Source organism: Gopherus flavomarginatus, chromosome 9 (assembly GCF_025201925.1).
Source record: "Gopherus flavomarginatus isolate rGopFla2 chromosome 9, rGopFla2.mat.asm, whole genome shotgun sequence".
In the NCBI taxonomy this organism is placed as follows: Eukaryota; Metazoa; Chordata; order Testudines; family Testudinidae; genus Gopherus; species Gopherus flavomarginatus.
In genome coordinates, this window is record NC_066625.1 from 75,199,301 (window position 1) to 75,217,837 (window position 18,537).

The 18,537-nt window shown below is 37.6% G+C and overlaps 1 protein-coding gene across 2 annotated transcripts in view; it reads left to right on the top strand.

Moving 5' to 3' along the window:
- The first annotated feature begins 34 nt into the window (after nucleotides 1-34).
- EFL1 (elongation factor like GTPase 1) overlaps nucleotides 35-18,537 on the top strand; it is a 157,620-nt gene continuing 139,117 nt past the window's right edge. Inside the window, exons 1-11 of one of the 2 annotated variants that reach the window (XM_050967801.1) lie at nucleotides 35-104; nucleotides 1,171-1,273; nucleotides 2,921-2,988; nucleotides 3,141-3,225; nucleotides 6,355-6,488; nucleotides 7,188-7,325; nucleotides 8,247-8,461; nucleotides 13,653-13,776; nucleotides 14,860-14,936; nucleotides 15,080-15,216; nucleotides 16,619-16,741. In XM_050967801.1, coding sequence (XP_050823758.1) covers nucleotides 1,183-1,273; nucleotides 2,921-2,988; nucleotides 3,141-3,225; nucleotides 6,355-6,488; nucleotides 7,188-7,325; nucleotides 8,247-8,461; nucleotides 13,653-13,776; nucleotides 14,860-14,936; nucleotides 15,080-15,216; nucleotides 16,619-16,741 — 1,192 coding nt within the window. In that variant the 5' untranslated portion in view covers nucleotides 35-104; nucleotides 1,171-1,182. The remainder of the gene's footprint in view (nucleotides 105-1,170; nucleotides 1,274-2,920; nucleotides 2,989-3,140; nucleotides 3,226-6,354; nucleotides 6,489-7,187; nucleotides 7,326-8,246; nucleotides 8,462-13,652; nucleotides 13,777-14,859; nucleotides 14,937-15,079; nucleotides 15,217-16,618; nucleotides 16,742-18,537) is intronic. The other variant, XM_050967802.1, reaches the window with a different exon arrangement.

The window sequence follows — 18,537 nt, forward strand, 5'->3', positions numbered from 1 at the left end:
AGTCGTCACAAAGGGGGTGGAGGCAAAAGGTGCGCGCAGGAGCAATGAGTTCCGGTCGTGGGCAGTTGGCTGTGCTGTCACGAGGAGACGGGGGAATTCGCGGGGTGAGTGACTAGGCGGGCCCTGTGTCGCCTGCCCCCAGTAGAAGGGGGCTGCGGGGTCTCTCAATGGCCTCACACCAGGCTGAGGTCATTTCCGGATTAGCCGGGGTGGCCCTGCCTTCAGGGGTCCCCTCGGCTCCTCATCCCCCACGGTGACTCCTGCGTTGGGTAGGCCCGGCCAGTTGTAAGAAGAGTTGGAGTGTCCCCACACTCTGCTGTGCTGTATCTTGTCTACCTGGCGGTTGCGTTGCCCTCGTCGCCAGAGGGGTTTGTATAAAGGGGCACCATTAAGAGCGTGAACTGTAAACAGCTAAACATAAATAAATATCAGATACCTGCGGGTGCTGCACGTGTGCACCCCAAGCCCTCCGACGGTCACTGTGGCTTTACAATCCGCCTTTCCTTCTTTAAAAATGATTTTCTCTACGTTGTCGCTCTGCAAGACGCACATATGAAACTTAACAAGCATCCTAAGCACGTGTTACTTTACTCATAAGTGTTCCCAGTGATGTCACTGGGGCTACTCGTGTGAGTGAAGTTACACGCTTGTTTAATTGCAGGATCAGGGCCAGCAAAACTATCTGGGGAAAGAGTCAAACGTATTATGTATGCGGAGTGCTGTCAAACACACAAAGTGAGCACGTTGGGTGAGAAAAAAGAACCCTGGTTAAATTACCTTCACCACAGGGATTGTTTTACCTATCTTTTAAAGAATGGTGGCTGCCAAATTTACACTGTCCCTTTAAATTACGTGTGTGGTTCTGTCCAGATTAAATGGACAGATTTCCACTGTGTATTTTGTTGTGTTTATAAACAAACACTTGAAAAATTTATATGATTAAAAATGGAAAATTTGTCCTTTTGTTTGCAAATCTCTTTGGTATCTGATCTGGAGTGCTTGGTGCTATAGAAACATAATTTATTAGCTAAGTACTGCACGCTGTTGGGTTTAGGTTTAGTTGATATTTATATATAAACTAAACTATAAAGACTTGTGTGTGCATTTAAAAAAATTCAGATGTTTCTTGAGTTATGATGCTTGTATAAAATGCTTTTTCGTAATTCACAGAAATAGGTAATCATGGTTGTCACTAGTTTGGAGAAGATGATTGGACTCCAGAGAGAGCCTACCAGTATCAGGAATATCTGTATACTGGCTCATGTGGACCACGGTAAGAGGGACTTTTTGCTATAAGCAGTCATTTAGAGATACATTCTTATGTGTTCAGATTAAATTATAAAAGGATATTTCTGTCATTTTGCTGAAGATAAGTGTGTCCAACCATTGATTTTTCATGTGTTTAAATTCATGAGTTCAGTTCAAGTCTGATTTGACCCCGGCACAGGGCCACTGATAGTTAGAAGTCCTCCTAGAAGACACCCCTGCTCTCAGTGTCCTATGGTGTTGGTGGGGGGGTAGTCAACATAGCCCCTAAAGTGGACAGTAATGATTAATAACAGGGCATGTCAACAACTGCTGAGTGATATGCTATTCATATTCTCCCAATCCCTTACTTAAATAGCTGTCTGTGGAACTCTGGTTGTAACTTAAACCTTTAGTGGAGTGTGAATCTGCTGTAGGGTGCAGCATTGATCCCTGGTGAAAGGTGGTATAAATTGCTCTCTGACCTCACACCGCACGAATGGGCAGTGGTATTACTTGTCAAACCTGTGCTCATCCATACTATTTGAAAAAATAAAATGAAAAGAAAAGTAAAGTAAAATGCAGTCATAGATTCATAGATTCTAGGGTCAGAAGGGACCAATATGATCATCTAGTCTGACCCCCTAGTCAAGTGACGTCTCTTCACTCGTGGGATCAGCATACTTGTTGGAAATCTGAAAAGTCCCTTTCTTCGCTTGGTATAGACTAACTGCTTTGCTTTGCATTTTTGTGGCAAGGCAGGGTGGCATTAATGGACTTGGGAGGGCTTCTACAATATCTGGCTTTTAAATGGAGGGAGTAGACTATTAAAAAAACAAAAACAAGACCAAACACTCCTCCCAAGCCACATTGTAATAAAAGTTATCAAAACGTGTGTACGTGGAAGTAGGTTGTGTATTTGCACGTGCACATTAAATGATATATATGTTCCAGAAAATTAAGAACTTTGTTTAAAATTGGTTAAGGTTACTCAAGTGCACATATGACCAACACAACCATATAAAAGCCAGGAAATCCCTAGTTGGGCCGACAACTGTGAATTTACCTTTTCCACTGTACCTATCTTGCTTCACTGCCCATCTAAGTTGTCTTTTCCTGTGGCTTCTACACAAAACATGGAACTTAGATCATGTGGAGTGGTTAGAAATTAATGTTTTCTAATTGTTCAGAATGTTTAATTGTTAGTGTATTGTAGTAAATGGTTAGTGTCAGTGTAGTTTTTTTTAGTTGATTTTTTTTTTTAATTGTGTAGTGCTGGATGATTAATGGAAGAAATATTTTGGTGTTTAAGTGGAAATAATTTGAAATAGTGTTTATTGTTTTGGGAGGTTATTGTTTAATGTTAGTGGTTAATCTTTATTTCCATGTTGTAATTACCAGTTATGGTGGGGTTTTTGTTGTTGTTTCAACATAATCTTTGGTCACAATTAAGGTTGCATGCTTTTTGTGGAGATGGAGAAGAGAGTCATATCTTGTGAGAGGCAGATGTGGGTGATGTTGAGTAACCTATGGCTGGTTTTTAATAAAGTATTTTTATTAATATTTTAAAGAAACCCATGTGCCTGTTTGATAGTTACTAGCATGTAGCAATATCAAGTTTGATAACTCATTGGTGTGTGTGTATTTAAACAAAGTCACTTATTTTTCTTTAAAGGCAAAACCACTCTAGCTGACTGTCTGATATCTAGCAATGGAATAATCTCCAATCGATTGGCAGGAAAGGTACAGTTATAATCTAATATAATTAATGAGGGGAGTTTTAAAGAGTTCCTATAATTTTTTTTTTCTGGACATACCCTTTCACATTTAAAAGAATAGCTTAGGAAAATAGCAGTATACAAATTTATCATTCTTTTTGTGGTCTTTCATTTTAGCTGAGATATCTAGACAGTAGAGAAGATGAGCAGATCCGAGGAATTACTATGAAATCTAGTGCTATATCACTGCACTTTGGAAAAGGTAAGGTAGAGATGCTACACAAAAGTGTGCAGAGTATCGAGATTTGTTTTCTTTGCTTTTCCTTCTATTAATTATCACTTTGAAGTTTTTTCTGCAGCTGTCTCCTGGAGCTCTCCCTTAGGCCTTGGTTCTGCAGAGATTTACATTTTGCACCTTTGTGTGTTTTAATCATTCTAATTAAAAAACAAAACCACAGCTTTACTTCTATGTGGTACACATGCATTCATGAATTCCATGGGACCCACTTGTGCTTAAAGTTCAGGATGTGAGAAAATCTTTGAAGGATCAAGGCCTAAATGAGCCAGATGTAGACATTTATGAATGATGATATATCATATGACCATTGTGCAGCACATCTTTCTTCATCTTGGAATCTGCTTTACAAGTGAATTGTTGAGTATTCCAAGAAGAATCATGTGGAAATTAAGTGTCCTTTCCATTCCTACATGGTGGAAGCATGTTGGTTGGAGCAGTATTTGGGAAGTTTCTTCCTCTGTTATCATGTTCTGTGGATGACTGGAACTTCAGTTTTCATGCTACCTTTTATTTAATCATCTTTAAGTATAGGAGCGATCGGGCAGAGTAGATTTCTACCAAGCTGATATAATAGGGCTAACTCTGAGAGAGTAAATAAATACACATGTGCACTAATAACCTATGTGTATGCCTTTCTGTTTCACTTACATTGTGATTATAGAGTAGTTGAGGGCACTGGGGGGTATGCAAGCATTGGAAGACATGGCTAGCTTTATGCTTGAATAGAATTGCCTTTTAATTTTTTTCACTATATGCACTTTAGCTTTTTTGTGGTGACACGTAGATTAATTCTTTTATTGCTTCCTTAACACATAATTGGTTAGATTTTTATAAAACTGCATGCATCTTTTTCATGAATATTTGTGATGTTTTGAAAATAGAAATGTTGAACTCTCCACTTTAATTTCCTATTCAGTTAGGGAGCAGTTTTAAACTGAGCTTTCAGTGTCTCCATGAGGTATTTACTGGTGTCTCTGTAAAACAAGATAACTTTTCTGGGGAAAGTGGGAGACTGTTGTATTTACTTATTTTTGAATGACAAACAGAGAAATTCCAGACTGTGATTATTCTTTCTTCATCTTTCTAGTTTCAGTTTAACCATTTCGTTAAGGTGTTGGGGAATTGGCTCACTTGTGCTTAGATTATCCATTTTGAAAAGACTAGCTATGAAAGAAATAAAATACTTTCCATGTATGTTGGTGTGAGGCTCCTGGAGTGTTTCCCCTAGCCCAGGAAGGACTAATGCCATGCCCCCAGTCTGTTCAGGCTCCTCCTTCTGGGCACATCTTTATTCTTCACACCTAAAACTCGTGAAGCTATTTCCCTGACCAAAGCAGGCTTCAGGGGTCTAGAGGCCTTTCTTCTTGTCTCTGTCATTGCAGCTCTAGGGCTCGCCATGGGGGCCCATCTACTTCCAGTTGCTCACCTAACCCAGTAGCTGGCTTTTATAATCATCTAATTATAGTGATGTCAGTATCAGTTGGAAGGTAGCCGATCAGTCTCAGGTAAGGCAGGGTTCCAGTCCCCTTAAAGGGCCAGCCATCCTGTATCAGTTGGTTTGAGCATTGTGAGACTTTGTGGATCTGTTACAGAAAACAAGCTTTAAGATTACAGTTTCATATGAAATTTAAAGAATCTCGATGTATCTAACTCACAAAACTAATGAAGAAGAATATATGAATTTGCTGCTAGCCTACTGCAGAATTTTGAAATGTTGGTAATTTTATGATTTGTAATAATTGAACATTTAGGGTTCTGGCTCAAACTTGTCTTTTTAAAAGTTACTTTAAAAACAACAGTTTTCAATAAGGGAAATTGAGTTTTAAATTTGGGATATCAGGAGTGCAGCTTATCCCCATAAGTGATCTCTACTTGTGTTTATCTTTACATACTGCAGTACCAACTCTCCTGACTCAGTTACAGAGTATAATTTTTGTTCCATTAATTATAATTGCAATAATAGTTAATATACATCACTTTTTATCAAAATACACAATCTATTCTGTCCTAAACACATTTCTACAATTTTGGCCAAGCTAAAAAACTGGTTAGGAAATTCCTTTAATTAAGTCATAGTATATGAAGAAGAAACAGCTAAAAGCCATTGAAACTAATTATGTTTATTCTTTCAAAGTACAATAAATATTGTTCAGGAGTAAAAGTGATAGATAAACCATCATGCCTTGGTAAGTCAAAAAATTTGAAGATTCCTGGCTAACACATCTTGTTTTAAGTGGTGTTGAGGCTGTTGTCAGTCTCTCTTGGCTTATCTAGGAGTATTGCCTAACTAATTTTGTTGCATACTTGGATGTTGTCCTCAGAGACACATCTTATGCTGGAGCGACTGTCTTAGAGTGTGAATTTTTCTTGTTTGTTTAAGCCAGAGGTCAGCAACCTTTGGCGTGCGGCTTGCCAGGGTAAGCACCCTGGTAGGCTGGGCCGGTTTGTTTTTAAGCTGAGGAAAACTTCTTTCAACTATTATTAAAGAAACATTCCCCTCCAGTGTTTGCAGACACAACATTTTAACTTTGTGACTATACATGAAAATTAGAAATGGAAACTGACTAGACCATATTGTCATTTCTAAGCTGAGTAGAGTGCAAAAATGAACAAATGATGAACATAGATTTAAAAAAATTCTTCCTTTTTTTTTTTATAGTTTTAAATAAGTGTAACTTCTACCTTAAGTGATACTGCAACAATTTATCTTTTAAGAGTAAAGGATTGACTTTCGTGGTGAGCTATTCTTAGTGTCTTTTAAACACAGATTTTAATATGGTTGTCTGGCATTTTAGCTATAGCTAAAGCTAGGTAGGGCCAGATTTTCAAAGGTATTTGATGCCTAAAGATGTAGCTAGGCATCAGTTGTGATTTGGAAAAGCACCTAAGCAGGAATCCTTAGGAATTAAGTGCCTAACCTGCTTAGGCACTTTTGAAAATTCCACTATCTATGTTATTAGTTGTCTAAATGTGTTTGACAATCAGGCTCCTGGTGTCCATACTATTATTAATGTCTATAGCTAAGTGATGGACATAGAAACTTTTATAACCGTCACTTTGTGTACTTAAAAGTAAATTGCTGTTTGATTCTAGGTGATCAGGAGTATCTCATTAATCTGATAGACTCCCCAGGGCATGTGGATTTCTCTTCAGAAGTATCAACTGCCGTCCGACTCTGTGATGGTTGTATCATAGTGCTGGATGCTGTGGAAGGAGTCTGTCCACAGGTGATATTAAAAAAATTGATTGAGAAAGGATGGAGCTGAGAGAATAGACAAAAATGTTACTGTTTAGGTGTTTTAAATACATTAAACAGAAGAGACCTACAAACCAATGGTCAGAAGTTCTGTAAAATGTTACGCTCTTTTAATAAATTGTGTGTTGCATGTGAAGTCTGATTTACTGCTGAGTGATTGAGAGATTAACCATAGAACGTGTTCGTGAATATGTGGTTGAGATGCTGTTGCCTTGGTGTTGGAGATGCAAGTGCATGCTCTCACTGGCAATGGAATATTATTACACAGAAGAGAGAGAAGTAAAGGGAAGTATAGATTTTTTTTTTTTAAAGTTACATATTTTTCTTAATTTTGCTCTTTAAATATACTAAAATATCCAAAATAACATCTCTAGTATATTTATCCTCCTATGATTATAAGGTGTTTTTTTTTTTTTTTTTGGTAAGAAATGTTTTTAAAATCTATATTGCTATGAAAATGCTTTCTGTGGCATATTTCTGTAATAACTAACTCCATGTATTTTGGTGTACAAGCCACAGATATTTAGAACCAGAAGTCGATAATGTATTTATTTAAATTTTGCTTCTAAACTAAATGGCTTTCTCTTTAACATTGTAAGTATTAATTTTGTGATGTTAGGGTTTCCTTAACTGTTTCACGCCTTTTTTAACATTTTCTTTTCCCTACTAGACTCAAGCAGTTCTGCGACAGGCATGGCTAGAAAATATCCGTCCGGTTTTGGTGATTAATAAAATTGATCGTTTGATTGTGGAGCTCAAGTTAACTCCTCAGGAAGCATATTCTCACCTTAAGAATATCTTAGAACAGGTATGAGGCTTTACAGTGCAACATTAAGATAACACATTTTGCAGTTTTCCCCCCTTTTTCTTAGTGCTCTTGTTGAGGGATGCTGCACTTCCTGCCCCTTTTTATTTTTACATTATTTTAAATGTAACCAGTTTTCCCTGCCTTCTGCTAGTCATGCACTGTTGTGTCTATTTTAATTAAACCTTTTTAAGAAAACATAAGATTATTTAATAGCTATTCCTCTTTACCCTTCTGGGCATTTATAATGTACACAGCTCTGAAAAGAATACTGAGTTCTTCTCTACAAGCCAGCGGGAGGCTTTCTCACAGTGTTTGTGACACATTTCAGAGATTTGATAGATATATACTGTTTTTAAAACCTATGTTTACTATGTATTGTGAGAGTTCTTTGGAGGTAGAAATAATACTGTATTTCTAATCTCAGAAATACTGAGTGCCTGATTTAGGGTTGGAATTGTTAATAGTTGTCTTTAAATATTTAATGGTTTGAGATAGCTGTAAATGTAGTTTTTTTCCCTATATGTCATATCCTACTTTCTGTTTTTATTTATTTTACTTATTGAAAATAATAATTCACCATTTCTCATTGTGAAAAAGGATACTTTTTTTTTTAAAAGCCGAGGACTAAATCCCATTAAGACTAGATATGATTTGTGAAGTATTACAGACATGGAGTGAAATCCTGGCCCCACTGAAGTCAATGGGACAACTCCCATTGACTTCAGTGGGGCCAGGATTTCATTCGCAATGTCTATATATTAACTTCTTTGCTAAGCTTAAGCAAGCTGCCTTTGGATGTTTAAGCAACAGTCCTATGATTAGATAATTGAAATCTTCTTTGTGAAAAGATTTCACAGGTTGGTTGCAGAGTTTTTTAGAGCACTAACTATAATTTTCTGTGGTCTTACATATGCTTCCTAGGTTAATGCAATCACTGGAGCTCTTTTCACCTCCAAAGTCCTAGAAGAAAGAGCTGAGAGAGAAACAGAAACTCAAGGGATTTCAGATTCTGTACATGGAGATCAAGTTTATGACTGGAGTGCTGGCTTGGAAGATACTGATGATTCACATCTGTATTTCTCACCAGACCAGGGGAATGTGGTATTTGCCAGTGCAATTGATGGCTGGGGCTTTGGGTAAGTAAATAAGTGTAGGATTTCATTAAAGTGTCATTTATCATATTTAATACTAAGGCAGCTGAAAAATCTTCTGAATTGGTTTAAATACTTTTTAGAGAAAACCATTTTGCATTTTCCTGTACATCCAGTTGCATGTGAAAGTTGAATAGTCTTTTTTTTTTCCGAAGTTTCGATTCATATTCTTGAAATAAATCACAGTTTTGGTTCTTGCCCGTTACAGTTTCAAGGACTTTATGTTCTTCCAAAACTATTTTCTTATACTATGATGTTTAGTTGCTATCTTTCTTTTAGGTTTCTGCATGGACACACATTTCATTTTGGTTTTCTTGTGACTTTCTATGAAGTTTTTTTTGTATTTCGGCAGATATTTGCACATCAGTTACACAGCGATGGCAGAGATATTACATTAAATCATAAGAAATCAAGCATAAAACAGCTATGGAAAACAGAATTCCATATTTCATAGTGTATTATTAAGGGCATATTTTTTAAAATTTCTTTGCTTACGTTCTTATTTTAAGTGCCTCTCTTTAGCTTTTTGTTTCAGAAAGTGTAGGTAGGTTGTAATAAAGATTTGTAAACATTTTGATTGTTTACCACAAGGTGGAGTGCTTGTCTTTGTCTTTAACATGTGCTTAAAGGGATACAGCCCATTAATTTAGGTTCAAATTTTATATTTTTTATTGATGATTTGACAAAATTAAATTTTAATGTTTCTTTAAAAAAAAAAGTTAAAATTGGTCTTTTGTTTGGATTTAACTATTTCCCTGTGAAATTTGTAACCCAAACACAACAGCTTTATGCCAGTGCGTAAGAATCTGAAAGCAAAATTGACTGCTTTAGTTTCATTATCTACTCAGAATAGTACTTAAGGAATAAACTAATAGTATAAATGGTGCAAAGAAAATTAGATTTTAAAAATGCTTTCAGTTCTAAACAGTCTAAGGTTGTGCTGGCCACACTGGGAGGAATTTGTCCATTATTTTTAATCTGACAGTATCCCTCTAACACTCACTATACAGTGGAAGTAACTGTTTTAGTAATAGTACTGCAATTCCAGTGTTTAATGCTAGGATTCTGGTGTTATGCCTCTTCTCTCTACCTAGTCTGACTCCTTCATCCTGGAAAGGTTCAGCTAAAACAGTTGCAATGCAGTTTAGGTTCAAGATGAAATTAGTTATAATATTTGAAGGTGGGAGAACTAGATTCTCAGTCTTAGCAATTTTTTTTAAACATAAGCAGAGATGAGAAGGTAGCCCTCGGAAGTTTGAGGTGTGTCTGTCACTTACCTTTTCTTTCTAGTTTCTGCAGTAGTAGGCGTGTGGGAGAGATAATTTTGGTTGAGGGTGCATATACAATTGTAACATCCTAGCAGTGACTGCGTGATGATAGATGCAGTCAAATTATGTTCATAACTAGAACGTTTGCTTATATCTCGTAAATTATGTAGCCGCTTTTTTGAAGCTGACTGTGATCATAAAGTCACTACAACTTCCTTATTAAATGGAAAGATGAACATATCTTGTTCGTCAATGTTGAGTAAATGTAATGCTTTTTGGTAAAAGTGATGCTATATATGGTCTGATTTGCTGACTTCTTTTTTTGTCACTTCTGTTCCCCGATAGTTCCATTGCAGATGGTTTGTATGCAAACATGTCAGAAAATATATTTATTTTTCTAACACAAAGAACTAGATTAAAAGAATATGGGAGGACCTCAATCTTGAGATTTTGACACAGGTGAAAACTCCCTGATATACTTTCAGGGAGCACTTGTCATATATCATTCTTGATGTAGGTTTGATTCATATACAGACAATGGTTTAGAAGAAAGTTTATTTGACATGATGGGAAAGTGTTCATAACAATCATTTGTGGGAATTTTTAAGGCTACATTGGATGGAAAGGGCACTGATTGAGATTGGAGCTGCAATGCATAATGAGCTCTCAAATATTTTTTCTTGGACACTGACTTTGCATATGGGTTTTTTGTTTTGCTTTTGTTTCAAATCAGTTAATGTTTGATATGTAGCGGTAACAAAATAGTATTTCTGTATAGTAGAAAGTTAGATGGGTTTTTAAGCTTTATTGGTCACATAACTGGTGATTAAGTGTGGTAAGGTAGGGAGTTGTGTTGGTCTGTTTTTACTTAAATGTTTCTTTGTATCTGCTATGGGCTGGTTCTTGTGTGTTTAAAATATAAGCTGGGGTGCCCAGAGCTTAAAATGTAAAGTTTATGAAAGACTGAAATCTAAATAAATAATCACAAGCTGATTTATTGTTGTTTAAGCTTCCCATGGTAAAAGGATTTTAAGAATATGACCTGAGCTCATTTGTGCATTTGATACCTTGGTGTGCGAGAGAGGATAGAAAAGCTTTTTGATTATAATATGGCAGTACAATACAGACATAAGAAAAAGTTTGAAAATAGGTCCAAGTTTGTTTGCAAAAGACAATACAACTCAATGTTAAGATTCCCCCCAGGTTAATTTGATGGATTACTCAAATGTAGAAGCTTTTTCTTTCCTTTTTAAGACTTGAAATTCTTAGTAAATTGTATTATTTTGGGTTCTTCATGTACAGGACAGTATCTCAGCCAAGGCAGCACTCCTGGAGCTCATGAGTCTCATGTTGGAATCTTATTTGACTTAAGTCAACTGTTTTCTTTCTTGAATCTGTATATAAGTAATAGAATAGCTTCTGTTACTCTATTTTCTGAAGTATACAGCTTCCTACAGCTGAAACAGAACAGTGATGGTGTTGTCTGTAGTAGTTTCCTGATGCTGCTTATTCTGTATCTTTTTTTCCTATGTCATCAGAAAAATGCTTTAATGTTTTTGCTAAAGTTGGATGAAAACTATTTGGTCGAAGGGACTTACTTTTTTTTTTTTTAAAGTAGCTGGTATCGTCTGATTTAGTGATGGCAGTGGTAGAAGTTCCTTTAAATGAAAAAAGGAGCATTTTCTTCTTAATTAATCTCAGGAGGATCTGTCCAGGCTGCCAGCATGACCATCTGGTGAAATGTGAATCAATGAAGCATTTGCCTTAATCAAGACAGGTTCTGACTGTTATAATGTTTTGTAGTACTATTCCTAAGGAGATTCCATGTTTTCATGGTAGAGTAAATGAAGTCATTATATAGCGTTAGCCAGATCCAGTGCTGTGAATGGTGCATCTGCTTTTCTCATCAAGTCCAGGTGTTGAAAGGATGCAGTAAATCTGTATACAGCAGTCGCTGACATACAACAAATCATGAGGGTTTTTTCCCTTCCAAAGCCTTAGGGTAAGCTGATAAAAAAAAGTACATTTTTGAAATTTTTTCAGAGGCATAATTTATATGTCGCTGACTTGGACAGGTTATTAATGTCTTTCGTTAGGAGTGTGAAGACCTAACTAGAAGACTTTACAGGTTCCGAAGATAGATTATCATATACAAGTGTGGTCTAAATATTATTGCCCTAATCTGATACACATGTATATATCTGTCTGTCTCTCCTCTCTGTATAAAGTCTTACTTTTATTTCCTCTCTTTACAAGTGATAATGTACAAATTACAATATGTAGAAAGAAATGTTTTACAATGATTATTTCTCTCTCCCTTCTTACTGTTTAAAGATAAATCCTTTTGGATTGAAAAGATAGCTTTTTTGTGTACAGTGAATCAAATTAGAAGTCAATTAGCAAGACTTGTTTGACTCAAAATAGATATATCCTTCTTGTTTGAATATACTGGATAATTAAGTCACACAAATACCAAGAAAAACTTCCAAAAGTGTCAGGTAAAAAGTTTTTATTTTATAAAACATGGCATACTTTGCCTTTGGCCATTTTCCATGAATGCATTTTTGTATGGCCAGACAGTTTTTGAATTCTAAAAATTGTGTATTCTAAAAATTTGGAAACATATTCCATAATAAGTTCCAAAAGCAATGTTGAAGAATATATGATCATGAAATCTATACTTAAAGGGAGATGTTTTCATTTTATGGCTGACACAGCTTAACAAGATTTATGTAAATCTTCCCATGAGTATATCACTCAGGTGATCTATGGTCTGTAGTAGCTATTGATTGATTTCTGAGTGGGAGTTTAGGGTTAACATCTTAAGATCTACCAGTCTGAAAGAGTGCCTCTTTTCCCTTTTGATATTACTGTACTGCAGTCATGATGAGCAGAGGAGCTCAAGTTGGAGACCTCACAGTGTAAAAGAAAGGGAATTGCTGGTAGTGTTCTTAGCGAGGGGTTTTTAGAACTCTCTCTCTTCCGTTGGTCTGAAATAGCCTGCATTTGTTGTCTTTCAGTGTCCACTATAAAGCCCATTTATTCTCCCTTGCTGTTGGAACCATGTGAGGAACCATTGTGCAGGTGTTAGGGTTTTATTTAATTTCTTTATTTTTCCCTTGATATTGATTTGTATGGGAGTTAGGAGGCATTTTTGGAGTAGTTACAGCAGGTAATAGATTTGTTATAATTGTATCTATAAATATTGGCAAAGTCACTGGGAGTTGTGGATAGGCGATCTTTCTTTTTTCTGTATATATAATCAGTAGCATATCATAATCCTAGCGTGGCTTTAGGTTTTATCTTTGCAATTCTGGCCACAGACCCTAATTAAAAAACCTAACTTGGTCCTCTCCACAGAATGAATTTGAAATTCCTTACTTAATATGATTAATGTTGTAAATTTAAATTTAATGGAGATATACTTATCTCCTAGAACTGGAAGGGACCCCGAAGGGTCATCGAGTCCAGCCCCCTGCCTTCACTAGCAGGACCAGTACTGTTTTGCCCTAGATCCCTAAGTGGCTCCCTCAAGGATTGAACTCAGAACCTTGGGTTTAGCAGGCCAATGCTCAGACCACTGAGCTATCCCTCCCCCACATATAATGTCATGTGCAATGACATTATATAAACATCAGTTACTTTAGTTAGGATAAGATTCAGACTTCAAGTTCGTCTTTATGTAAAAAAAAAAAAAAGTTCAAACTAATAAGAGATGTACATTAAATATTGTTACTTTTAAAATTAAGTGCCTTGAACTAAAAAGAAAACAGTAGAAATTGTGGGGGTGAAATAAGGATGCAAGACTACTTAGATGTGAATATCCAAAAAGGTGACACATACTTATGTTGATAAGTGTAATGTTGTGCGTACAAATTTGTATCAAGATAGATTTTTCTTTCTTTTAGCATTGAGCATTTTGCAAAACTGTATAGCCAAAAGATTGGGATCAAACATGCAGTACTTTTGAAGACCTTGTGGGGAGATTATTATCTAAATACGAAGGCAAAGAAGATAATGAAGGGTGACCAGGTAATATTGCTGAGATACATGTTACTGTGAAGCTCCTTGTTGACCTTTTGATCTTTGTTGAAAAGAAATTATAAGGTTTTCTGTCAAATATCCATAGGTAATACATTATTTGACCTGAAGCCTGATATTCTCTAATTCCGTTCCTCTGAGTATGGTATGAAAATTCTGACCTCAATATTTTTGTAATTAATATTTCATAAATAGAATTAATAGCCTCTCAGTCATTGGGGCAGATTTGCCTCAGGAGATTGGTGGTGAGTCTGGCTATTGGAGGGATTCCTCTTGCACAAAAGAACTTAGGTATCTTAGAGCCAGCATACCACTTCCTACATGCCTCATTTCCATGCCCAACATACGGGGCATACCAGCAGCCAGGTGTCAGGGAACAGAGATGCAAGCCATGCCTCTAGAGAGAAGGGTGAGAGCTGGTGGGAGAGGAAGAGTGTGTAGGAGCCACTAAGGCAGTTCTGTGCTATCTGTGGATTCTTCCAGTTCTAGAGCAGTTTTGCTTCAGGAGGGCATCATAAACGTGCCCTCCAGGACTAGAGATTATTGCCTCAGTAGTCACTCCATTGCTTCATGGAGTGAATATGGTATCTTTAGCTTTTAAAAACCATGGCTGGGAATCTTCCATTCCCTTGTATGAAGTATTTCCACTATTAAACTTTGGAGAGCAGAGCAGTTTCTCTCCCTCTTCATTTAGTATAGTTTTTCTTCTGTCTGTACAAATGAGAATTAAGACTTATAAAGTAGCTGATACCCAGACTCAGGACAGGCATGATCAGTACTGATAAGTCTCTCTCTCTCTCTTATTAAAAATTAAACCTTTGTCCTTTGACTTTTTTGAGGGCATGTGGTCCAATAACTTACTCCATCCAAATTTGATTAGGGCTGTTGATTTACCTCACATTATATACAGACAGATTAACAGTAGATTTAATCTAATATGACTGGTTTTAAACACTATTTGTAGAGGTTGATCGTTTAATCATGCAGGACTATTCATTGTGAAACTGATCAATGCTAAGCTATCGGCTGTGTAATGTTTATTCACTCTCCTAAATATTTTGTGTGCTCTTCTAGTCAAAAGGAAAGAAACCTCTGTTTGTGCAATTGGTGTTGGACAACATCTGGAGTCTATATGAAGCTGTTCTGAAAAGGTAGGAGAAGTCCCAATGTTCTCTTTGAATCCTTTTCACATGCTTTTTGCAGAGATGAAGATGCTTGAAATATTCTGATTATCACAATCAAATACTGTAGATGCTTGTTACATATCGTTCTGCTGCTGTTTTTTTTTCCATAGAGACAAAGAGAAAATAGATAAAATTGTCACCTCTTTGGGATTGAAAGTTGGTGCACGCGAGTCACGTCATGCAGATCCTAAAGTTCACCTCAATGCCATTTGCAGTCAATGGTTACCCATATCCCAGGCAGTCCTCTGTATCCTTAAGAAAAAAGCTATTTGGTGGTTTACCAGCAGTTTTTAAACTTCAAAGGGTTACCTATGTATTTTTGTATAATTTATATAAAATGTTTTATACCTCTTTTTGTCTTTTTAACTAATATATGTGATTTATAAAAATGTAGCTTTCCTGAAGGCATTCTCCCTGCCATTCCCTTTTTCCAAAATAGCTGTTCTTTATAGTGTTTCTCTTGAGTGCCTGCACCAGGGGAGAGGGAAACTGCACTGAAGTTAGCTCTTTGTTTAATGGGCCCAGATAGTTTTCCTGCACCTATCACAACATGGAATATGTGTAGTACCAGAATCACTGCACAGTGGGAAATAGAGAGTTTGTAATGGTGCCCATTGTATATCGAATAGTTGACTATAATTATTTGAAAGGAAGCTAATAAGTTAATCAAGCTGGTGTTTATGTGAAAAAAGTCAGTCATTTTTTTCCCAAAAAGAGATAATCGTTAGCTATATTTTGCAAGTTAAACACTTAAGCTTTCTGATGCTGGGAGGATTTGCTGATGTCAAAAGCTGCTCCAGTCTTCCAAGAACTTGTTTTGGTGGTGATTCTGTTGGTCAAGGAGGCTGTCTTGGCACTGCAATAAATTCCCATTAGTTTCATCTGATAATTTAGTCTACTTTATCAATTCAATACCCTCTTAATTCTTTCTTTTCCAGTTACTTTTTTTTCTGATAAACTGCATTTTTGTCAAGTCACTTTGTAGACATTGTCCATTAATTATCAACATAAAATTTTTCTAAATTCTTACTGTATCTGTTGTGGATTAGTTAGTGAGACATGTGAACACGGCCTCTCTGCATGGAGTCATCTTTCCCTGCGTATCTTCCATATCTGATTCAACTTCTCACCAGGTTACACTCAGTATCAGTTCTATTTTCTGTTATACTTTGTCACCATTGGAAGTGGTTTTGTTCCTTTCTAACCTGATGTTTGCTGATATAGTCCTAATGAATTTCAAAAAATTTTACCTGGTATGTTCAGTCTGTTTCTCTTATTGATAAAATGATTGAGATTTAAAGCAGTTTATGCCATCCACATAAGTATATTGATGGACCTATTTTCTCTGTTCTGATACTCAGTTACATTTAAGTAATTATTCCGATTTCTACCATCTTGGTGTTCCTGCATGTATGTGTGCATTTAAAAGAGAATTTTTTGAAGTCTTTTGAGGTCGGACGTGCTTACAATATTCTTCTATTTTGTAGTTTATTTGATCATAAATATATATTTTAGAAAGTCTTTTGAAGGATTACTACATTGGCAGTTGGTACATACAAATGGTAACATTTGATAAATACAATATCTGATGCATACAGCTAATTTCTAGTTAATTAAGGTTTCTATACATCCTTAACAATGTGCCTTAGCTATGGTGTGTAGTAAACTCCCCAGTCCTCTTGATATTACTGCTGAGAGGGTAGAGAAGTTGATGTGTGTTGGAGCTAGAACTTTTGATTCGCTACCCCCAGAAACTCAAGAACTGAAAAAGAGTAAGTAAATATTTTCTCAACAGCTTGAAAATAATGTCAGGTGTTCGTTTTTTTTTTTTTTTTAAATGAACTCACCATATCTGTCTTTAGGTCATGAGTTCTGTATAACCTCTGCTTTGCTGTCATTCAGTGTCCATGCTGTCATTCACCAGATCTTTGATTATGCTGTGCTAGAGTATTAGGCATCTTATTTTATTGTTCAGTATGTTTCTGAAACCTTGTGCGTTGCATTGCTTTTAGACCTCTCAAGTTGCAAATAGAGTACGGTAACTCCTCACTTAACATCCTCTCACTTAACGTTGTTTCGAAGTTACATCACTGCTCCATTAGGGAACATACTTGTTTAAAGTTGTGCAATGCTCCCTTATAACATCGTTTGGCTGACTTTACAAGGGAACATTGCACAAGTTCCTCTTCTCTGCCTCCTCCCCCTTCCTCCCAGCACTTCCCCCATGCTTAGGACTTTCTGGGAGGGAGGGAGCAAGTGGGGAAGCTCTCTCCCTCGCCCTTCCCATCTCCCCCCTGGCAGGCAGGGCCACCTGGAACACAGGGGCTTTAGGGGCAGTAGGGCCCTGGGCTAAGGGGGCCCCGGGGCCCTGACCTGCAGCTCTAAAGCCCCTTTCAGAATGCGGCTCTGCGAGCACGGGCTGGAGGACTCAGAAGGAGTAGGGGCAGCACTTTCCCCTTCAAAGCCATCCAGAGAGAAGCAGTGCTTTGAAGGGGAAAGTGCTGCTTCTTTTTGGCCGCTGGCTGCGCGGTTGCCCCTGCTCTTCCTGAGTCCTCTGGCCCTTGGAGGAGCAGGGGCAGCCGCGCAGCCAGTGGCCAGAAAGAAGCAGCACGTTCCCTTTCAAAGCTGGCCAGAGAGAAGCGGCGTTTTGAACGGGAGAGCGACGCTTCTCTCCAGCCGCTGGTTGCACAGCTGCCCCTGCTCCTCCTGAGTCCTCCGGCCCATGCTCGCAGGGCCGCATTCCGAAAGGAGCATTAAGGGCTGCAGGCCAGGGCCCCGGTGCCCCCTTAGCCCAGGGCTCTGTAGCCCCTAAAGCCCCTGCGTTCCGGGTGGCCCTGTCTGCCCGGGGGCAGTTCCCAGAATCATGGCCATGGGGGTGGTGCTGTGCTGCGCAAAGCCACCTGCACACCCCCTGCACCAAACAGGAACTGCCCCAGCTAAGTGCTCTGCACCTCCTGCCTGTCCCAGCCCTGAGCCTCCTCCCGCACCCTAACTCCCTCCCAGACCCTGCACCCCCAGCCCTGAGCCCCAGGGGTAAGCCAGAGGCACCTCCCCAGTACAGTACTGTACAGTATATAGTGCCTTTTGTCTGCCCCCAAAAAATTTCCTTGGAACCTAACCCCCTGCATTTACATTAAATCTTATGGGAAAATTGGATTCGTTTAACATTGTTTCACTTAAAGTTGCATTTTTCAGAAACATAACTACAACGTTAAGTGAGGAGTTACAGTATATTAATGGCTTGAAATTATGTGTATAGGGTTTTGAGAGAAGGGTAGGAGGTGAGAATTGTCTCCTGTTGTCTGGAACTAAATGCAAACGTAATGAAGAGGGTATTGAATGCTATGCCAAGTTAAATATATAGTCACTAAATGTTTAAACTTGGATCTGATGTTTATATGTATATTGATCAGCTGTGCCCATCTGATGGTATCATAGTGTAAAATTCATGTTCAGTTGAATTGGCTGTGTCTTTAAATGATCTTTAAGTCTGTGTTAGAACAAATTAGTCTAGTGTACCCTAGTAATGCATGGAAAGGTAGTCTAGCAGGCTCATCTTCTCTTATTT